This window comes from Papaver somniferum, chromosome 5, assembly GCF_003573695.1.
Source record: "Papaver somniferum cultivar HN1 chromosome 5, ASM357369v1, whole genome shotgun sequence".
NCBI classification, from domain to species: Eukaryota; Viridiplantae; Streptophyta; class Magnoliopsida; order Ranunculales; family Papaveraceae; genus Papaver; species Papaver somniferum.
The window spans coordinates 112841623-112865279 of NC_039362.1; the positions used below are offsets into that span (position 1 = coordinate 112841623).

At 36.2% G+C, this 23657-nt stretch overlaps 1 protein-coding gene across 2 annotated transcripts; it reads left to right on the forward strand.

Annotated features, from left to right (window-relative positions):
* Positions 1 to 18925: 18925 nt before the first annotated feature.
* Positions 18926 to 23145, forward strand: LOC113282448 (anthranilate phosphoribosyltransferase, chloroplastic-like). 2 transcript variants are annotated; one of them, XM_026531454.1, is made up of 11 exons: positions 18926 to 19123; positions 19230 to 19453; positions 19574 to 19717; positions 19810 to 19971; positions 20045 to 20128; positions 20229 to 20417; positions 20510 to 20600; positions 20726 to 20785; positions 20900 to 21018; positions 22564 to 22698; positions 22861 to 23145. In XM_026531454.1, the coding sequence occupies exons 2-11, from the start codon at positions 19253 to 19255 to the stop codon at positions 22894 to 22896; spliced, it is 1221 nt and encodes a 406-aa protein (XP_026387239.1). In that variant the 5' UTR covers positions 18926 to 19123; positions 19230 to 19252; the 3' UTR covers positions 22897 to 23145. The 2 variants fall into 2 exon arrangements, with proteins under 2 accessions (XP_026387239.1, XP_026387238.1); XM_026531453.1 differs by having other exon boundaries at positions 19245 to 19453.
* The last annotated feature ends 512 nt before the right edge of the window (positions 23146 to 23657 follow it).

Below are 23657 nucleotides of genomic sequence, written 5' to 3' on the forward strand. Positions count from 1 at the left end.
TACTTCTGTTCTGTTTTAAACACCAATCTTTTCGTAGTATGCTACACTCCCCCTAAGCTATTGGGAAGGAGATGGGACCAGCCACTACCCACTCCAAACAAACATGCTTATGTGCGTATATTTTTTTTCAGCGAGTTAGAGAGAGAGGATTTTTGGCGACGACAGTCGTCCAGAAAATTTAGGGCGTGTTTGGGAACCTGGATACAACCAAGGTTGGTTTATCCCTATAAGTGTTTGTGTCATATATATTCCAACCGTGGACAGGGATATCAAAGCCTCCCGTGATTTTCGAACACCAAAAAAAACAGGTTTATGCTATCCTCCCATAAACTCGTTCTCCCATGACTAAACCCACAAAGGGTTTATAAATACGGTTCTCTTCTACGTACTCCTTCAATCTTCACATTTCATTCACCGTAGAACACAGGTACCAAAAATAAAATAAAAATTATTATGATTATATATAAATAAGCTTTTCATCACGGAATTGATTAGTTCTTTTTTTTTTTTCCGGTTTGCAGAAGTTCCTCATCTTCCTCTATCTCATCAGGTATACTCTATCTCTCCCCCCTATTCAAGTTCCTATTCAAAACCATTATCTATTAAAAAAAAATTGATTATTTTTTGATAATTGCTATTCATGATTTACTTGTTAAGAATGATGTATATATATATATATATGTGTTACTGTCCCAAAAGTTTATTGAAAATTTGAAAGTACGATCTGAAGCGTAATTGTTTGATAAAATTTCTCAAGGAAAAATTTCGGTTGTCTTTTTTTTTTGTTATGAAGAACAATATGTTTCATTAGTATGTCATTAGGGTATACTAGAGTGAAGAATGATCAACGGGACAAGTTAGTATTGTATTAGACTAACATTTGCGGATATGGAAAATGAAAATGGTACGTAATAGTCTACGGCATACATAAGGTTCAGCTGATGGTCTGCTTGTAAGTAGAGACAACAACTTTTGGATCTTTAGTGTATCTTTTATTTGTGCGTTTTTTTTTTATTTGATAAGAAGATAAATTATATTAATTAAGCAAGATAGTACATTAGTTCTACAATTTCATTTTTGTCAAAAACATTAGAAAGGATACTGTCTTTCTGAATTTTCTGCTGAATATGTTTCGATAAATGTTGTAGTCTTCCAACTCTTGCTTCCTTTGCTACTGAATCTGCTGTTGTATTGTAATCTCTGTTGATGAATCTTAACTTGGCTTGGGGGAGATTATCTAGCATGGATAGAATATCTTCAATGGTATTCTCTGCCGCCCAGTCAATTACTGCATCTTTTTTGTTAATGCAGTCTGATAGGACTTTACAATCTGTGGCGATGTAGACGCTGGAGAGGATATTGTATTTTAACCAATTTAGGGCCTTCAGAACATATTTTGATTCTGCGTGTAAAGCCGAGGAAGCCCAGTCTGAACCTGCAGAGATATGCATGAAAGTTTCTTGATCTACCGAGTAAAGGATGTTTGTATCAAAACATATGGATCTGGTTTAGAATTCCTAAATATTACTTCGCATCTATGTTTCCACAGGAACCAAGAAAATGTAGTTATTTTTCCACAATACTTTGAGTATTTAATATCCGATATCCATATTTCAACCCACTTGACAATTGAATCTGTATGGATTTGCGAGATGACTAAGTTTAGATCGCAACCAAACCAAATTGCTCTAGCGAAAGAACAACGCCTGAAAATGTGTTCTTCTGTTTCCTCCTCTTGAGAATTACATAGGGGGCACTCTGAGGAGATATTTGGATCGTGAGCTGCTAATCTGTTATTTGTTGGTAGTGCTTTTTGAATCATTTTCCAGATTAAAAGCCGAATCCGAGGTATTGTCTTTAAACTCCAAATAATTTTCCAAGGAAAATTAATATTTTCCTCATCATTGTTATTCTGGTTGATCAGGTAGTTGTAAATGTTTTTTGTCGAGAAAACTCCCGAAATATGGTGCGTCCATCTGATTTTGTCCTTATTTTCCTTATGCTGGGTAATTGCTAGAATTTTTTCCTTAAATTCTGTGGAAAAATATTCATCTAGTTTTCCAATATCCCAATCACCTTCAGAGTTTAGAAGTTCATGAACCTTTTGGGGAATCGGTTCTATCTTATCAATTGGGTGGTTTAGGGGACTTGTATTAGATATCCATTTGTCTTCCCATATTCTGGTATTTTCCCCATTTTTTACTTGCCAAATGTAGTTCCCTTTTAGAATAATAAGACCCTTTTGAATGCTTGTCCAAATCCACGATAATTCATAATTTCTTGTTGGTTCAAAAGGATTCGAGCCCTGAAAATACTTCGCTTCTAACAATTTTACCCATAATTGATCTTTTTCTGTGATCACTCTGCTTGCTAGCTTTGTTAGAAGAGCTATATTTAAATTACGGGGTTTCTTAATTCCTAAACCACCTTGGCACTTTGGTTTGCACATGCCTTTCCACGCCTTTATATATCTAACTCTTACTTTAGATTTATCCTTATTCCACCAAAAGTCTCTCTGAATTTTGTCAAGTTTATCTAGAGTATCTTTCGAGACCGCAAGCATTTGCATTTGATAAGTTGGGTACGACTGGGGAATTGATTGAATTAGAACTGTCCTACCCGCTTGTGAGAGTAACTTTGATTTCCACCCTTGTAGCGTATTGTAGTACCTTTTCAAAAGAGGTTCGAAATTTTCTTTTCTATTTTTGTCGAAAAATAGAGGGGTACCAAGATACCTATCCTGTTTTGTCAGCAGAGGGACTTTTAGGATTTTCGCTATTATTTTTTCATGTTTCGGGTGAATTTTTGGGCTGAAGTAGATTCTCGATTTCTGTAAATTAACCATTTGACCTGTAATTTCCACAAATTTGGATGATATATCCAAAAAAAAATTTGCTTCTCCTAAATCTTCCCTTGTGAATCAAAAGCAGTCGTCTGCGAAGAAAAGATGGGATATAGTAGGAGCATGTTTGTTTATTTTAATTCCCGATATTTTCTTTTCTAAAGTGGCTTTCTCCAGGAGTCTAGAAAGAACTTCCATGCAAATTAGAAACAGATACGGAGAGAGGGGATCGCCTTGTCTAAGGCCTCTAGAGGTGGAGAAAGTTGGGCCTGGGGATCCATTTAGAATGATAGAGAAAGAGGTCGTGGAAATACATTGGGTGATGAGGTTGATCCAGCCTTCACTAAATCCAAAGGAGGATAAGTCTTTTTGGATGAAGGGCCACTCCACTCTATCAAAAGCTTTTGAAAGATCGATCTTGAGAGCTAGAAAACCTTTTTTCTTTTTTGACGTTTTCATCTAGTGGATCAACTCATGGGCTATGATGATGTTGTCGGTTATTTGTCTTCCTGGTAGGAAAGCTGATTGGTTTGGAGAAATTAACTTATTCGGGATGGGTTTTAATCTGTTAGCAAGAATTTTTTAAATGAGTTTATAAATTATATTGCTGAGGCTAATTGGAAGGAAATCCGCCGGGGTTTGAGGAGTTGAGAGTTTGGGAATTAGAGTAATGAAGGAGTGGTTCATTTCTTTTTCTAAAAACCCAGTTCGAAAAAATTCTTGTGTAAAATTAACTATGTCTTGGCCTAGAACGTCCCAGTTTGCTTTTAAAATGCCCGTTTGGAAACCGTCTGGACCTGGAGCACCCCAAGGGTTCAAGTGTGCAAGAGTTGATCAGATTTCATCTTTTGTGGGAATTCTGGTTAGAGAGGAATTTTCTGAATCAGAAATACAGGATTGAATAATTCCTTCTAGCTCTACACTATAGTTAGAAAATTGGGAGGCGCCAATTTGGGAGAAGTGGTATATTAGGAGCGAATTGATTTGATCTCGGTCTGAAATGCAGAGTCCTGATGGTTCTCTGAGGGAATGAATTGCATTAATTTTTTTCCTATTTGAAGCGATAGCATGGAAGAATTCGGCGTTTTGATCGTATTCCTTGAAAAATTTATCTCTAGATAGTTGGTGGTAATAATCTTTTTTTATATTATACCACTTTCCTAGTTCAGCTTGTAGGTTTTTTAGGATATCGATCTTGGAAGCTATGTTTCCGGAATTATGAATATTGTCTATTTTTCTACTAAGGGTCTTAATATTTTTATGGATATTACCGAAAACATCATAATTCCACTGGGTCAGATCTGAAGAGAGAGATTTCAAGGTTGAGACGAAATTTTTGGGGTGGGAGTTGGAAGAATGATGAACCCAAGAAGCTTCGACCACCGATTTAAGAGTCGGATGAGATAGCCAAGATCTAATGCATCTAAAAGGTTTATGTAATCTTTTTGATTCCGGGTTGGTATCTAAAAGGATAGGAGTATGGTATGATCCCACTCTGGTGAGGTGACTTACCTTTGTATTTGGGAACAATTGAATCCATTGATAGGATGTTAGAGCTCTATCTATCCTTTCGCATATATTAGCATCTCCAGTTCTGTTGTTTGACCATGTAAAAGGAGCGCCTTCATAACCCGCATCTTGGAGGCCCAGAGAATCTATAATCTGTCTAACAATTGTTTTACTGCTTGATCTTGTGTTTTTGCCTCCCTTTTTTATGTCGGGTCCATTATGATGTTCAAGTCTCCAATTAGAGCCCATGGTTTTTGGATATTGTTTGCTAGATTCTGTATGTGAGACCATTAAGTTATTTTTTCATCTGCTTCAACTGCACCGTAGATACAAGTTAATTCGAAAACTTTATCATCATATGAACCTTCAAAATGACAAACGTTAAACTGCGCCGAAACTAATTTTAATTCGACATTGTTATGCCAGGCGGTTGCTAACCCCTTAGCCATTCCCACTGATGGAATAATAAACCAATCAAAGAATTTCGATTTTTTCAAAATTAGATCCATTTTTTCAAAAGGGGCTTTAGTTTCAGAGAGAAAAACTATATCTGGTTTGTAATCACTTTACAAATTATTTAGATGATCTTTAGTTATAGGGGTACCAATACCCTGAACATTCCATGAGAGAATCCTCATAGTAGAAAAAAACAGAACCTGGGTAATGAAAAAGTATAAAAAGAATCAAAACAGAGTAGGAAGAATATATTTAAAATTCAGGAGCTCTGGTAAAACAGTAAAGTGGGAAATTGCAAAAACAAGTTGCAGATTGCAAACAAATTTCAGGCAGTAGAGGCTGAAAAGTTCAACTGCCTAATTGACACAAAATCACAGAGTTGTTCTATATCTATCAAAGGAAAACTGGCAAATTATGTGGGGAAACAACTACTAATGCAGACTAGAATGGGGGATTCAAAATAGCCAGAAATCCACTGACTCAGAAAGAAACATATTGCAAAACCAGATAACTAGGAAACTGCAAAACAAATTATAGAAGGAAAATCAAAGTTCAGGCAGTAGGGCTATAAAAGTTCAACAGCCTAACTGACACTAAATTACAGATTAGTATATATATACAATACTAACTGAAAGCAGTAAAGTAAAGACAGAAACTCCAGTTACACCTCTACCGAGTCCCCGGCAGCGGCGCCAAAAACTTGGTAGGTCAGGAAAAGATACCTACAGATTTGTGGGATTTCAATTAAAAAGACAAACTAGAAAGGGGAATTCAAACCTGCCAGTAAAAAACTGACTCATAGCAGAAAAAGTAATTAACATATATCAATAACAGTGAGAATAACAAAAAAGTAATATTATAAAGTTAACTACAAAGCAGATAACAGTAAAGAAATAAGTAGCAGCTAACTAAAATAGCTAGAAAAACTAAAGTACAGTGATATAGGAAATCAAATACAAAGATTGAAAAGGGAACATGTTAAGTAAAAACAGTAACAAAAAACAAGAGTTAGCTTTGGGCCCTGATGGCTGTATGTTCATGAATTCATTTCAGTTTTGTTGTTCCTTGAGATCATTTTTGATAGACTAGCTTTTATTGTGCTTTGGATTTGGATTATCACTTGAAGATTCCCCTTGAAACCATCGATGAGGGTAGTTTCTCAAAGAGCCCTCAGAATTTGTTTCCTCCAAAACCCTGATTTCTACTTGACTTGGATTTGGAGGAGCCAAAGTCAGTTCCAGGCCATCAAGTCTTGGCCTTTTTGGGACAAGTAGAGGATTATCCCAATGGAAATAACTTTGCATTAGAGACCAGTTTCTGAGATAAGCAGTGCTGTCAATATTCTGATGCTGAGAGGAAGAGGCTTCACTCCAAATTCCATAATTGAAAGGATTCCCAGGCCTGTCCCTTTTATGTATAACTTTCCACATATATGTATCCATATTGTTTCTAACAGAATCAACATTTTGTCCCGATTGTTGTAAACCCACATGAGCAGCACTAAAAACTTGTGACTGTATTAATCCACTTTGGTTTTCCTTATCATCATCTAACTGGGAAAGATAGTCATGACAAGTTACCTCAGTTGCAGCTTGATCCACTGAAGAGTTGGATAGCGAGTCCTCAGTTAATTCCATGTTGTCTTGTACCACCATTGGATGCATCTGTTCTTGTTGTAGAACCACCTCTTGTTGCATTGCAAGCAAAGTTGCATCTGCATGTGCTTGATTCACCTCAGCCTGGTGTTGTGCAAGGTCAGCTTGAATGCAGTCTCTCATCTTGTGACCAATCAAGTCACAATATTCACAGAAATTGCATGGGAAATTGTGAAACTCAAAATATACAGGATTAACAAATCCCTGTTCATTTTCTGCATGTACAGTAAACCTTAAACTCTGTCTGAACCTGATACTTGCCCTGACAATGATTAAAAAACTTTCATTGTTTTTTCTTACAGGATAAAAGAAAGATAAGATCTCTCCCATGCAGGCTAAGTACCTCCTGAGATTATCACTGGTGACCTGAGCTGGTGATAAATTACTTATGGTTATAAAGAACATCTCCACTTTTGGGTACCAATTTCTAAATCATCAGTAGCTTTCCATTTTTTGATGCAGAATAAGTCTCCAAATACTCTTCTAGTATCCACGTTTAAAACCCTCTGCATCTCATAGTCATGTTGAAATCTTATAATATAAATCCACTCACTAGCTTTTCTGACAGAAAGTCCTCCATGAATTTGAAAAAGCGGGGGTATAACAACACCACCCAATATTTCGCTTAGAAATATGTATGGACTAACTCCGAAATACTTTATAGAGAATCAACTAGACAGTCAGACTCAATCTAGGTAAAAGTATCTCAAGGAGTTAATATCTCTCTCTTGTTTTGATTTACTCAAGCTAATAGAAATCAGCGAGTCCTAATCAAACACAAGGAATAACTTGGACGGTACCAAAGACCAATGTCCAAGGATCAATCAATGTTAATCAACAACCAAAGGTTGGATTATACTAATTGATGATCTAAACGCACAACTTGTATTATTTCAATTATAAAGATAAACAATATAATGCGGAAACTGAAATAATACAGACACTAGAAATTTTGTTAACGAGGAAATCGCAAATGTAGAAAAACCCCGGGACCTAGTCCAGATTGAATACACACTGTATTAAGCTGCTAGAGACACTAGCCTACTCCAAGCTAACTTCGGACTGGACTGTAGTTGAACCCCAATCAGTCTCCCACTGATCCAAGGTACAGTTGTGCTCCCTACGCCTCTGATCCCAGCAGGATACTGCGCACTTGATTCCCTTAGATGATATTACCCACAACTAAGAGTTGCTACGACCCAAAATCGCAGGCTTTAACAATAAACAAATCTATCTCACACAGACAAGTCTATCAAAGGATCAATTTGTCTCCCATAGAAAAACCCTAAAGTTTTTGTTCCTTCTTTTGATAATAATCAAGGTGAACATGAACCAATTGATAATCCGATCTTATATTCCTGAAGAACAGCCTAGATTAATCAATCACCTCACAACAATCTTAATCGTATGGTAGCGAAACAAGATGTCGTGGAATCACAAACAATGAGACGAAGATGTTTGTGATTACTTTTTATAACTTTCCTATCGGAGAAATCAAACAATCTCTAGCCAATCAATGTGATTGTACTATTGCGATAGAAGATGCAAGATCAGATCACACAACTATGATAAAAGTAGTATCGGTGTGGCTTCACAATCCCAATGAAGTCTTCAAGTAGTTAACCTGGTTTTGGAAGAAGAAAACCAAAGGTTAAAGCAGAACCGACTCTAGCACGCAAACTAGTAGCACATGTAAGGTGTGGGGATTAGTTTTGCAGAGTTGCTAGATGTCCCCTTATATAGCCTTTCAAATCAGGGTTTTGCCTTAGTTACAAAGCAATCAATATCCACCGTTTGATGAAAACCTGATTTAGATTCAAGCTAATATTTCTCAACCGTTAGATCGAAAACTTAGCTTGTCATACACAAATGATTGTACGCTTCTAGGTTTGTTAACTGCACCCAAACGTGTACATTGTTGGTTCAACAATAGTTTACCAAAAGGTTAACCATATGAGCATTTCATACCAACCATGTTCTTCTTCACCATAACTAGTTCAAATGACTCAAATGAACTAGTTAAGAGAGTTGTTCAATTGCAAGGAAATCTTATGTAACAACACAAGACACAATTGAAGCAAAGATGATTTGATTCACAAGAATCGGTTCATGAACTTTAATAGACACGGTTTGAAAAAGCATTCCTTAGTCTTTTAAGATTAAGTTCAGAGATCATTTTTAGATATATAACCTTCTCAAGTTCGCAGACTAGGTTCGCAGACTTAAGACACCGGATAGAGTTTACAAACTCCAGCAGAAATTCTCGGGTTTGAGAACTTCGCCGGTACGCGTACTTGGATCACGCAAGTAGTTTGTGAACTCCAGCAGAAATTCTCGGATTTAGGAACTTCGGCAGTTCGCGGACTGAGTTCACGGACTTGGCACTTGCCATACTTCTGGTTCCCTTGATCAACAAAGTTCGAGAACTTCGATTCAAGGAATACATTGGTTATGTAATCTAAACTATCATTCCAATCATTGAAACATTCTTAGAGGACGTTATATAGTTGTTACACTATTTCTCGTCAAAGCAATTTTCAACGTGATTGAAACATTCATGACTTTCGTCACTAGGTAAAGATAAACTTGGTTGAAGCGAAAAGCTTACCAACACATATTTCGAGATATAGATAGGCGAGGTATACTCGTATCGAAATACCAAATGTGTATAATCTAGTCTATATATATATCATACGACTTTTGTCTCAAAGAGTAGGAGATAGAATAGATAGACTTTTGAGTGACAGATAAGTTCATGTCTCCACATACCTTTTTGTCGAGAAGTTCCACCGGTTCCTTGAGTAGTCCTTCTAATTGTATGATGAATCGCCATGAAGTCCTTGAGCTCAACTACACTTACTATCCTAGTCCGAGACTTAGCTATAAGAGACTAGAAATCAAGACTTATAGTTTTGATCACTAACATTGACAAACATGCTTGAGATAGCAACGCATGCGAGTTTGACCGAGCAGTGCTCTAACAATCTCCCCCTTTGTCAATTTTAGTGAAAAACTATCAATACATATGGAATACAAAAAAGATAATGAAACTTTAGTAGTTCCAATTCCACATGTCTAATCTTCAACATTCCTAGAAATCTTCGTCACTTCCAAGTATTCCAATGATCCCAAAGGTTGTAAGTTTAGCACCATCATTGTTGAAGATCCGTATCTATAACAATGAGAAAGCATCGGTCTTGATCATTGTTATACAGTGTCATAGTATTACTACACAGTGTCAAAGTTCAATTGTATCACAACTTCAACAATAATACTATGGTGATATGTATCACTCCCCCTTAGTCAATACTCCATCTCACATGAAAACCACTCCCCCTTACACAATGATCCGAAAACCATATGTATTTGTAGTGTGACCTACATATTAATTCTCCCCCTTTTTGTCAATAAAATTGGCAAAGGTACAAGAACGGGTTCATAATGAAATTTCCGTAAGAGACATTTCATGACTGAGAGAAAGAAACACACATCATCTTATTTAGATGCAATCATATAGCCGAAGCTAACAACATTCATCAAGGAGTTTAAAGATACAAGATAACCCCTCTAAAATTCCACAGCCGCACACCCCTCAAATATAACCATCAAGCACAAGTTCAAAAGAACTCTCCCCCATTTGATGTCATTCCCGAAAGAACAACAACGAGCGACCTTATTTTCAAGAGAAAAGAAGGATTTTTATTGGACACCAAAACCATGAGAATGATTTTTATATCCAAAACTCAATCAAATTAATCATAAGAAAACCCATGATTAATTTAATCAGAATACATAATCAAATTAAACACAAAAGTGATCAATTTAATTCATTGTGATCAACATAAGTAAACTTACGGAGCAACGACTAAGTTAACCATACAAAAGAGTGATTGGCTTAATCGTTCATATACTCAACACAAGAGAAACTTGTGGAGTAATAACTAAATAACCAACAAAATGATTAATTTAGTTCTAATATGCTCAACATAAAGTATCTTACGGAACAACCAACAAGGCTAATAAAAAATAATCAACTTCGTCGTATCGTGCTCAACATAAGACACATTACGGAGCCTCACGGTAATACAAAAGGATGGATCAATGAAGATCAATATCGTGGAATACACAAGGATTCATTCTTTTGCAGAAGCATATACAATAGCAAAAATCCTTGGATACAAAAGATTTTAACCTATCTTCCATCAAAGATTGACAATATAGGCTTAACTTTTGTATATGTCAAAAGTATATTCATTCTTAAAACCAATAAACGAATACCGATCATAAACGACTTTACTTTTGACAAAATATGGGACAACATAGTTCACGGACGTAAACATCAATATCCCATAACAAATTGCAATATAAAAAATCATAAAGATTAAATACTGCAAAACATCATCCTCCAAATAGTTTTAGAATTTGAACCAAAAAACCTAAAAACAAGAAGATGAAAAATAATAGCTATGTGTAGTCACAATCATCGCTATTAAAAGCACTAGTTATTCTTCCAACTAAGCCAAAAAGAAGACATACTAGGCAACAAGAGTAAATCAACAAGCTTAAAGGAAAACAAACTCCAGTACAATTTCCGAACACGAACTAAGATCATGTGGACGGTTCATAAACTTCACGAGTCATGGGGTTTTTGAGCTTGTGAACGACATCATCCGTTGCACCGTTAGGGAGGTGATTCTCTTTGCGAAGATCATTGATGTAAGACTTTATGAGTCCAAGGTCAGCAGTAACCTTTTCCAACTCAGTTTTTAATGCATCAAGACTTTTCAGAGTTACAATGAGCTCTTGTTTTGCTTCTCCAAAGTACTCAAGAAAGTCGTGAACAACTTCAGCAGAAATCATATCATCCTTTTCAGCATCCTCATGAACATAGGAAAAGTAACATGAAGCATTAGGATGATCTTCATCTACAAGAGTTCTTTTCTTCTTAGATTCGACAATAACTCATTTGTCAAGGAATCCTCTTGCAAAACCACCATAGCAAGATGAAGAAAAAGACATACTTGATAACCCAGAAACCACCCTAGAGTATGCAAACGCGACTTTTGCAACTTAGGGTAAATATTTAAAGGTTTCCCGAGGGAAGGATTTTAGGGTTTAAACAGTTTACTCGTGCCAGAGTAAAGATACCCGAACGAGTATAACACTACCCAGAAATGTAAAGCCCACAAGTAAAACACTTGAGATTAAGGCACAAAAAACTCAAGTTGTACCAAGGACCAAGATAAAGGTAAACTTCCTAACAACGAGAAACGAAAAGTTAGACCAAAATAAATACTTTAAATAGAACTGGTCTGCAAAAGTTTAGCTATGGACGATAAAAAAATAGTTCCACTCAACAGACCAACCAACCAAAAGTATACCTATTACCACATCTTACTCAAGAGGATTTTTATGAGTAAGCTCTTTAAACCTTGTGATTAATTAGCACAAGTATGAGCAATATGCTCATCAAGAGATTTGTATTTATGGCCAAGTTTCTTTTTCCTTCCGAGACGAGGAAATGATCCCTTGTTATGTGAGAAATTATCATAAAACTCACTGTCATCAAAATATGAGACATAGTTTGAGTTCTTACCAGAGAAACTTAGGTTTGATGAGGAAGACAACCTGTTGACGAATTCTTTATACCCTTCAATTATCTTCTTCAGATTATCTCTTATATCATCAATTTTCTTCTTTCATCTGAACTCTCTTTCTCAACAGGAGCAATGTTATTTTCAGAGATCATCACACGTTCTTCCTTTAGACGATGTTTCTTCAGATGTCTGTTTTGTTCTCGAGTGTTCGAGGAACTCATTGAACTGACTTTCCTGGTAACATACACAAGGTAAGTACGGAAACCAATTGGTTTATTCATACGAATGTCAGTTACACCTTTAAGGATCAAATCTAGGGTGTGTTGAAGTTGAACCAAGGAGTTTTTCTTCAACTTAGAGGTTTCTTTTCGTTTTACCGAACTCTTCGTTTCACAGACAAGACATACTTTCTGATCATCAGGATGATTAGATAGTACAACCTTACAAACATCGTTAGAAGATTTCCTCCCTTCATTTGATGTGCAGCCTTTTTGATTGATAGTGACTTCAGACACATTTGTTTTACAAGAAGGGGTTTCAGTTTTTGCTTCTGAGCATGACCATATTTTGTGTCAGAAGTATTTGGTATATTAGATTGCTTTGAGCATCCTTGAATAGAGAGTTTACTCAAGTGATGTTCAATTTCCAAGGCATCTCTTTTGAGACTAGCTTCAAGAGACGTACATGATGACTGAACATCAGAATTTCCTTTGGATTTGCAATATCTTATTACACCAAGTAGATTATCGACATGATATTTTAACCGATTAAATCTATCAGCTTGGATTCTAGCAAGATTTAGAATCAATTGACTCTCTTCAGCCGTTTCCCGTTCAATTGAAGGGTCATCGGAAGAACACATGTCGGTGTTAGTCTGTCTCGTCGGTGTGGAAGGTTTATCTATGTACAAGATAGCAGAACCCTTCTTGTTAGAATTAGACGAGATAGAACTCTTATTTCCAGTAACACGTTTATATGAGTAATACTCTTATCCATAGAGTAAGATCGCTACAAACACAGACTTGTGAGGTCTTAACGTGTTTGCCTGCTCTGATACCAATTGAAAAGGTGGGGGTCTAACAACACCACCCAATATTTCGCTTAACAATCTGTATGGACTAACTCCGAAATACTTTCTAGAGAATCAACTAGACAGTCATACTCAGTTTAGGTAAAAGTACCTCAAGGAGTTAATATCTCTCTCTTGTTTTGAGTTACTCAAGCTAATAGAAATCAACGAGTCCTAATCAAACACAAGGAATAACTTGGACGGTACCAAAGACCAATGTCCAAGAGTCAATCAATGACAATCAAACAACCAAAGGTTGGATTATACCAATTGATGATCTACACGCACAACCTGTATTATTTCAATTATAAAGATAAACAATATAATGCGGAAACTGAAATAACACAGAGACCAGAAATTTTGTTAACGAGGAAACTGCAAATGCAGAAAAACCACGCGACCTAGTCCAGATTGAATACACATTGTATTAAGCCGCTACATACACTATCCTACTCTAAGCTAACTTCAGACTGGACTATAGTTGAACCCCAATCAGTCTCCCACTAATCCAAAGTACAGTTGTACTTCCTATGCCTCTGATCCCAACATGATATTGCGCACTTGATTCCCTTAGATGATCTCACCCACAACTAAGAGTTGCTACGACCCAAAATCGTAGGCTTTAACAATAAACAAATATGTCTCACACAGAAAAGTCTATCAAAGGATCAATCTGTCTCCCACAGAAAAACCCTAAAGTTTTTGTTCCGTCTTTTGATATAATCAAGGTGAACAGGAACCAATTGATAATCCGGTCTTATATTCCCGAAGAACAACCTAGATTAATCAATCACCTCACAACAATCTTAATCGTATGGTAGCGAAACAAGATGTCGTGGAATCACAAACAATGAGACAAAGGTGTTTGTGATTACTTTTTATATCTTGCCTATCGGAGAAATCAAACAATCTCTAGCCAATCAATATGACTGTACTATTACGATAAAAGATGCAAGATCAGATCACGCAACTACGATAAAAGTAGTATCGGTCTGGCTTCACAACCCCAATGAAGTCTTCAAGTCGTTAACCTGGTTTTAGAAGAAGAAAACCAAAGGTTAAAGGAGAACCGACTCTAACACGCAAACTAGTAGCACACGTAAGGTGTGGGGATTAGTTTTGCAGAGTTGCTAGATGTCCCCTTATATAGCCTTTCAAATCAGGGTTTTGCCTTAGTTACAAAGAAATCAATATCCACCGTTAGATGAAAACCTGATTTAGATTCAAGCTAATATTTCTCAACCGTTAGATCGAAAACTTAGCTTGTCATACACAAATGACTGTACGCTTCTAGGTTTGTTAACCGCACCCAAACGTGTACATTGTTGGTTCAACAATAGTTTACCAAAAGGTTAACCATATGAGCATTTCATACCAACCATGTTCTTCTTCATCATAACTAGTTCAAATGACTCAAATGAACTAGTTAAGATAGTTGTTCAATTGCAAGGAAATCTTATGTAACTACACAAGACACAATTGAAGCAAAGATGATTTGATTCACAAGAATCGGTTCATGAAATTTAATAGCCACGGTTTGAAAAAGCATTCCTTAGTCTTTTAAGATTAAGTTCAGAGATCATCTTTAGATATATAACCTTATCAAGTTCGCAGACTAGGTTCGCGGACTTAAGACACCGGACAGAGTTTACAAACTCCAGCAGAAATTCTCGGGTTTGAGAACTTCGCTGGTTCGCAGACTGGGTTCGCGGACTTGGCTCACGCAAGTAGTTTTTCAACTCCAGCAGAAATTCTCGGGTTTGAGAACTTCGGCTGTTCGCGGACTGAGTTCGCGGACTTGGCACTTGCCATACTTTCAGTTCTCTTGATCAACAAAGTTCGAGAACTTCGGTTCAAGGAATACATTGGTTATGTAATCTAAACTATCATTCCAATCATTAAAACATTCTTAGAGGACGTTCTATAGTTGTTACACTATTTCTCGTCAAAGCAATTTTCAACGTGATTGAAACATTCATGACTTTCGTCACTAGGTAAAGATAAACTTGGTTGAAGCGAAAAGCTTACCAACACGTATTTCGAGATATAGATAGGCGAGGTATACTCGGCTCGAAATACCAAATGTGTATAATCTAATATATATATATATATATATATATATATATATATAGCATACGACTTTTGTCTCAAAGAGTAGGAGATATAATAGATAGACTTTTGAGTGACAGATAAGTTCAAGTCTCCACATACCTTTTTGTCGAGAAGTTCCATCGGTTCCTTGAGTAGTCCTTCTACTTGTATGATGAATCTCCATGAAGTCCTTGAGCTCAACTACACTTACTATCCTAGTACGAGACTTAGCTATAAGAGACTAGAAATCAAGACTTATAGTTTTGATCACTAACATTGACAAACATGCTTGAGATAACAACGCATGCGAGTTTGACCGAGCAGTGCTCTAACATAATCTCCCATTGAAATAACAGAGCATTTTTTACATCCCAGCAGTTTCTTTCCACTATTTCAACAAAGGTTCCTATCAGGAAATTTGTCCAAAGAAGGTGGGTGTTTTGATATCTGGATGTAATGATTTCATTAATATTGAATTGCCTCCCATTACTCAGATTCATGGACTGTTTAAGTTGATTGGTAAGTTGTGAAACATCACCATGCCAGACTGCAAACGTGGTGATACAAAGGCACACAACAAAAGCTACAGGGTGTTGATAAAGAAATTGGCTAGAGAGTGAGAGAAAAAAGTTGAACATAGTTTTTAAGATGTATGAGAGGCACTGTGTTTCTAAGAACTTCATCTTCATCATCAAGAGTATATATAGCATCAACTAACATCAATAAGGGAATAAATAAGTTTAGGAAATTCAATTAAAAAATTGTGTAATCTCCACTACCAGCGTGTTGCAGAAGGATTATCAGAGTATAATTGTGAAGATAGATAATTTTCACCAAGTGTAAGATTAATGTACTGATTTCTAACGGATGTCAAAAATCTAATAATCAAATCACCCCAAATAGCAAGTGGGTTAATCAGTTCTTCAGAGATCCGGTTAAAAAATCCCGTATTTTCTAATCGATGCAACTTGAGGAAATCAAAGACCAAATCATTACCTGACCCTCAGAAGAAGAAGAGAGAATAAGCCGTGTGGATGTGGTTGAATCAGAGGAAAATCTAATCAAATCTTAGCTTTTCTGCAATTTTTAATCCCCTTTCTCTTCTTTTCATCTACTAATCTTCATCTTCGTTAACATCACCCACCGAGATTGTTAATCTAACCTTAATATATTACCAGATTCAAAACAAGTTGAAGTTTTAATTTGTCTATCGAAGCAACTTGAAAAACAAACCCAAATCATTATCTGACAATATGGAAACCAGATCAGAAGTAATCTTGAAAAAGTGGATTGGATCTATGAATCTCTTTAAAAAAACAACCATTTTCAGAATCTTTTAATCTGATTTTTAAGTCTCCTTATTCCTTTTTCTTTTCATTATCTTCGTTTGTGTCGCCCACTAATTGTTTATCAATTGAATAATAAGATCTCATTATTTAGCAGAACTTCTATGAATTCACTATATGATTTGCCATCAGAGCCCAAGAGCTGGCTGATTAGCCGCTCATGGCGAAGAAAAACTCAGAGAAAAGCTCGAAAAAAACCAGATTTTTTTGTGGGAAAGCGATAAGGGGTTTCTTCGACCGCCATGCGTTTTTGTTTTGATAGTTCGCTTAATTAGAAAGCTTAAAACACCGTCTGCTTTTTTGTGTAGGGAATATTTATATGGTTGTATGAGAAGAGTGAATGATTCTTAACCTTGATGTGTTTGTACACATTGGCAGCATGTTGAAAATTGTTGGGTTGTATGCTTTGTCGGCTTTTCATCACAAATGCCCAACACCTCCATTCATTTCAAAATTGATATATCGCAACGATTGACTAGATACTTTGGTAGTTAAATGTTTAGTATCCATTAGATCACCATTTGCAGGTACGAAAATTAAAATCTGTTTATCCTTTCAAAGTAAATGGATTGTATATTTTTTTATGAGTACCACGTAAATATCATGTGAAATCCACTGTTAGCTGCTAGTTTTTTTCCCCTCTTTTTTTTTTTATTAATCTTTCGCGTTGTTACATTGTTATTGTGCCATTGCTAATCAAAAATGGGCTTGATGCTGGTTACGTTTTAGCTTAAAGATATTTTGTACATCAAATGTTACTGTAAACAAAGAATGGTATTGTCCCTTTATACTATTGTATATAAAACTCTGGAGTTTGAAACAAACATCATTTATGTTCACCTACTACTGGATATCGTTTCAAACAAACACAATTTGAGGTAACCGAGGATAGGATAGAATTTCAGACAAACATCACTTAAACTGACCAGTCCAGTTTCCCGGTACCCAAACAGAACCTTAGTTTCAGGTCCTCTTATGTTCTAGTTTGAATTGATGGTACTATCGACCTTGTCCGAGTCTGCTCTTCTTAACCATTTTCACCACCAAATTAAATTACAGAGAATCTTTTCTGGCGCGGAAATAGAGAAGAATACGGAAACAGAATTCGACCTTATTAAGAAGTAAGAGCTTCTCCAATGGTCACTTAGTCAGCTTCATATGTGGTAACATGGGAAGACATCCTTTATCCTATTTTACAACCAATTTTCCTTAATATAAGGAATAAAAAAAATTCTTCTCCAACCCATTTGCCTTTTAAACGCTTCTTGGCCTAGGTAAAATCTTATTTACGGATTGATTAAAATTATTTATTTGATAAAAAATAAAAAATAATTATCGGCTGTGAAATGGGCTGAGAGGAAAAATTGCGATAAATCATAAACAACTTCCCCCAAAAGGTTCCTTGACAAAATATTTTTAAGCCATTAACAGAAACACATAAAGAAAGTACTGCGAATGATGCATCAAAGAAAAAGAGAAGTGAAACCTTCATTGTTCAAGTGAAAGTTAAGAATCAATCTACTGTTCATCAACAATACCAGCAACGATTAATTCATGAGTTCTTCTTCACCCATGATTAGAATTAATTGTTAAAAAATAATCAGTAAGGAGTAAGGACCAAGCTTATAGTTCAGTTACTGAACAAAGCGAGATCAATATAACTTTTTTGAAGAAAAGTCAAAAGTATATCGGTCGGAAGTGATTAAGTATACCCTGTATGCAACGAACCCATGAACCCAAGTATTAACTAATTTTGATACGACTGTACGATATTAACTAGGTCTACCGATGGAAGCTGATAAGGAAAAAAATAAAGTCTCGAATCGAAAGATGATGTATTTGTATTGATGAGTATGATTGATATTGTCCTGCAAGAAGAAAAAAAAGTAGGATCAATATTTCAAGAGTGTGATTTAGTGGCTCGGGATGAAAAAAAGAAAAAGAAAAAAAAAAGTTTTGTTCAAAAGAGGAACGGGCAAAAAGAAAACGAACCGTGGAGAAAATTTAGAAAATTTAGATTTTGGATTAGTAAAATCATAAATCATTTTTGATATATTAATTCTATTTTTAATTCAAAAAAAGCTGACTAGGATGGTAACAAATCCTCTAGGTGAACCTTTAAAATAAGAGGTTGACGAAGAGGATGTCTATCTAAATTTATGTTATGTCATTTGTTTACTAGTTTAAGAGGTTACGGTTGAAGAAAAAATTTAAGGAAAATGAATATGTATCCTACGTGGATGAAGACTTTTTCATTCACACACGTTCTTTAGAGAAGCTCTAAGTATTTTTATAGCAAGTAGGTCACGTGAAACCCCATTTTCACGGGCGGTAAATAAATGGATACACGATCGTTATCTAAAACCCCACTTTCACCTACCCAAATATTCAAACTATATTCATCTTCCTCCTTTTCTTCTCCCCAAAATTCAACAAACCCTAGTTGGATGTTAGACTGATTTGAGGATCAACTCTGTAAAACTCTAAACCTTTAGTACTTTTTGTTTCTCCAAATTAAGAGTGATTGTCAAAGTACAGTAAGAAAAATCTAATTTCAGGTAGCAATGAATTCCCCAGTCTTTTCTTTATTATTATTATTTTTCTTTTTTTGGTTAATTAGAGTTTTGTCTGATTAATTTGATTAAGTGGTACTAATTTTATCAGGGTTTAATTGACCAGGGCATTTAATGGCAGCAGTGTACAAATGTTCTGTTCCTATTTCTTCTTCTCCTTGTGTTTCAAGACCATTGAAGAATAATACTTTTCAGGTTCGAAATTGCTTCATTAATTCCAGCAAAATTAGGCAAAGAAGCTTAATTTGTAATGCCACAAAATTACCTAGTATCGTGAAGGAAAAATCGATTTCATCGGTAGCATCTTTCCCTGAGGTGAGTAAACGGGCAAAAAAACTTACATGGGTTTTTCTTGTTTCAGTTAAATTTGTGATTCTACAGAAAATTTTGGTTTTGTGTTGATTTTTGTGGGTTTTTCTGATGATCTGATTGCAGTTGATTGAATCTTTGATAAGAAGGGAGGACTTATCAGAAGAAGAAGCAGAAACTTCACTTGAATTTTTGTTGAATGAAGCTAATGAAACATTGATTAGTGCTTTTCTTGTTTTACTAAGAGCTAAAGGGGAGACTTTTGAAGAAGTAAATGTTTTGATTTGATTTGATTCTTGCATTACCTATTTCTGATAATGAGAGTGGATGACTTTTTGTTGATATTGGATTTGGAGTTTCAGATTGTGGGTTTGGCAAGGGCTATGATAACATGTTGTAAGAAAGTTGACGGATTGGATGGTGTAGTTGATATTGTTGGAACCGGTGGTGATGGGGCAAATACTGTGAACATCTCAACAGGGGCTTCAATTCTCGCTGCAGCCGCCGGTGCAAAAGTTGCAAAGGTACTTGTTCATTCACCTAAAAAATAATGCTGCGATTTTTCATAATGTAATGGTTCTTGTTTCGGTGTTGCAGCAAGGAAACCGTTCAAGTTCTTCTGCTTGTGGAAGTGCTGATGTATTAGAAACATTAGGAGTTATTATTGACCTAGAACCTGAGGTAAGAAATTGATAATTTTATCCCATTGACCACCTTATTTAATCAAATTAACTTGTATTTTAGATCTCCTAACAGTATGGCATTTATTCTGCGGAAGTAGGGTATAAAGAGATGTGTTCAAGAAGCAGGCATAGGTTTCATGATGTCACCGATATATCATCCAGCGATGAAAATCGTTGGTCCCGTGAGGAAAAAACTTAAAGTGAGGACAGTGTTTAATATCCTAGGTCCTATGTTGAATCCTGCACGAGCATCATATGCGGTCGTTGGTGTATACAAGGAAGATTTGGTAGGTCTCGTACTCTCTTTTGACATGGCTACTTCAGTATTGTCTCTCTACTTTTTCATTTCAATCATGACATGATTGTTCTTTCCGAACAGGTTGAGAAAATGGCTAAAGCGTTGCAAAGATTTGGTATGCAAAGAGCGCTGGTTGTGCATTCAGAAGGTTTAGATGAAATGAGTCCCCTTGGTAAGATTCAACTATGTTTACCAAAAATCTCATTTCTTTGATCTTATGTTTTTATCTTCACTTTCATTTAGTAAGTTGCAATCATACTTGTTTACCAAATATCTCAATTTTATTTTCTTGCACAGGACCTGGTCTCGTCCTTGATGTTACTCCTGAAAGGATTGAGAAGTTTATTTTTGATCCATGTATGTAGCTCCTTGTTTTTCTTTTGCTGCTCTAACTATTTTAGATTAGTGAAACGATAAACAAGCATGTTGTCCCTCTCTAAGCTAATTTTGTTAATTTCTTGTTCGTTCAAGTGGATTTTGGAATGCCTCGATGTACTCTTGAAGGCTTGCGAGGGGGAGACCCAGAGTTCAATGCAAATGCACTAAGGAACATATTGTCTGGTGAGAAAGGACATGCGTCAAATGCATTTGTAAGTCTACTCCTCTCATACAGTCTCAATATGTAGCCTTTAAAAATGCCCACCTTCTGTTGATTCCTTGGAGATGCTTCAATGGAGCTTGTTGTACTTTATGTATGATAACTACATAATAGGGCATCAAAACTGCAAAGGAAGCCCCTTCCCATTTACCAATGATTGTACATGCTACTAGTCTAGTACATCATTCTTAGGTGTTCACATGATTTAAATGAAGCTCCCATCAAGCATGGTTTCATGACGGCATATAGCAACAGAATGTTCGCCAACTCTAGCAACGTACTCCAAGAGCTCTGTCAGCACAGCTGGGCAACTCTCTTTCAAGTGTTCAAACGCATCTGTTTGCATTACAGCTGCAAGATTAAAAAAGAACATAGCACATTTTAGTTCATACCTCCAATCACTAGGTTCACTGGTAAAATCGCAAATAAGGAAATGATGCCAGAAAGTGCAGTTAAAGAGGAACTTGAAAATTTATGATTGAAGTAATTAACCAACACAATACACAAAGGAAGAGCAATGTTACCTCTCAAATTTTCAGGCATCGCCACGAATTTGAGACAAACCGACTTTAGTGGGAAGCAATGGTGCTGCTCAGCCAAAGCCAACGTAGTAGCGACTGTGTTTATTGCAACATCATCACAGAGCTTAGACTCACATAGACAACCTTATCCTCTCAAGAGACCATATCTGTCTGCTGCAGCGAGCAGATGCTGAGCCATCAGGGTTGATGCCCACTTTGTAGTCAAACCAGTCAACTCCTGCATGTCGGCTAGAGCATCCCAGTATATATAATGGAGTAGCACCTGTAAAAATCACAGCATACATAGGAGATAGATACAAGTCAGGCCAAGATTTAAATTTAAGGTTTTGCAGGAGTCTACCAGGATTCTGGCCAAAAGCATGACTGCTAGTGCTAGACCTGAAAGAAGAACAAAACCAACAGGCTAGCACTACAATCCATACGCAACCATTAACACAACAAACAAATAAGAAAAAAACTGTACTAATATTTAAACGTGTTGTACAGAGAACATCATCGACTTATGTAAATGTGTTGTACAGAGAACATTTAAACTGTAGTAAACTAGTAAAGTTGTATCTCCCCACAGACGTGCAGTGTAATTGTTTCAGGTTAAACACACGCATGTGCATCTCGTACATCCAATCTACATTTTTATGTAATCTTGATCTAAGTAGCTGGGACTTGTTTGCAAACTTGTAATAAACATAAAACATGTAGACATGCAAAATTGTGCTGCTTAATTGTTAATAATATGGAAGTACTTTACACACCTTAAAAACTGGAGCCTACATGTCCTCATCTACTACAAAATTCACATCTATTCCTTTGCCACTTTCCAAGAGCTTCCCAAAGTGCTGGCCAATATCAGAAGGAGAACATAAGCAATTTCCCCCTTTTCAATGTGTTAAATGTTGCATATTATATTTTTCAGTACATCAATTTATATACGTATGGTCTTTACTCTTTAGCCATAGAATTTACTTCATTCCTTCAAATATTTTGAACTTAAACAGGTCCTAAATGCAGCAGCGGCACTCTTAGTGAGTGGGCATGTGAGCACTCTAGGTGAAGGAGTATCTCTGGCTCGCGAAACCCAAGAATCAGGCAAAGCTATCCAAACGCTTGAATCTTGGATCAACATCTCCAAGGTAATTAAAACGTCTCGAGCTGTATCTATTTCCCTCTTTGCCCTTTTATAAAACATCAAATGTTGTGTTTTTCATAAGAGGTATTATGAAGAAGAATGGATGAGTAGATTAAAACTGTCTGTTTTCTTTGTTTTGATTAAAGATCTTCGATTGTCATCACAGAAAATAAAACATGGAGCCACACCTGTAGCTGTCTGAATTTCAACTGGATCTGTCCTGGTGTTTGAACAAGCTTCCTCATCAATTTTACCAAGGAAGTCGCACTTTATTTTTCTTATCCCTTTACTCTCTCTTCGTCTGCAAATTTTGTACACACAGCCCTTTTCATTTTATGCCGACATGCATACCAAGCATTTGTATTACCCGCCCAAATATGCAGTAAAAACATTTGTGTTACATGCCAAATAATTAATAGTTCACCGAGTGGATAATTATCTAAAATAAACATAGAAAAGTCTATGCACCAAAGAATTGAAGATACACACAAGGATCTCTGTACGTGCATGTGCCTTTGCACCTTTCACTTTCTAATGCTAGGTTACTCGGTTACTTCTACGTGCACTGCTGAATTCCCTTTTAATTACCTGGCTAGTCCGGGGCCTGGAAGGATTATTTGGGGCCTGTTATTTTCTTCCCCCAACCTAGAGAAGGGGATATGGAAGGTATATGAAAATACTAAGTGGTAATTGTATAATTGTCCATTATTTTGCCAACAATAAATTTGTCCCTCTCCATTCAGATAAAAATAAAATATATTCGTTCATTAATGTCAAATCTACCCTCCACACAAGTCTAATTTGTTCTCCAACAAACCAAAAGGAAACCTATCGTTTCTTTTCTGATTTTCTCCCTCTCCTCTCCGAACCACAACAACCGCCACCATCTTCATCGTCCCCACCACCATTCCAGCACCACCTCCATTTTCTCCCCCACCTCCTAATGCACTAACTCCACCGATC

Bases quoted from the DNA above. Each gene is read 5' to 3' on its own strand.
- LOC113282448 (XM_026531454.1), top strand. From the start codon at position 19,253: ATGGCAGCAGTGTACAAATGTTCTGTTCCTATTTCTTCTTCTCCTTGT. The intron at 20,601-20,725 runs GTAAGATTCAAC...TTTCTTGCACAG, and splicing joins AGATGAAATGAGTCCCCTTG to GACCTGGTCTCGTCCTTGAT. The intron at 20,786-20,899 runs GTATGTAGCTCC...TGTTCGTTCAAG, and splicing joins GAAGTTTATTTTTGATCCAT to TGGATTTTGGAATGCCTCGA.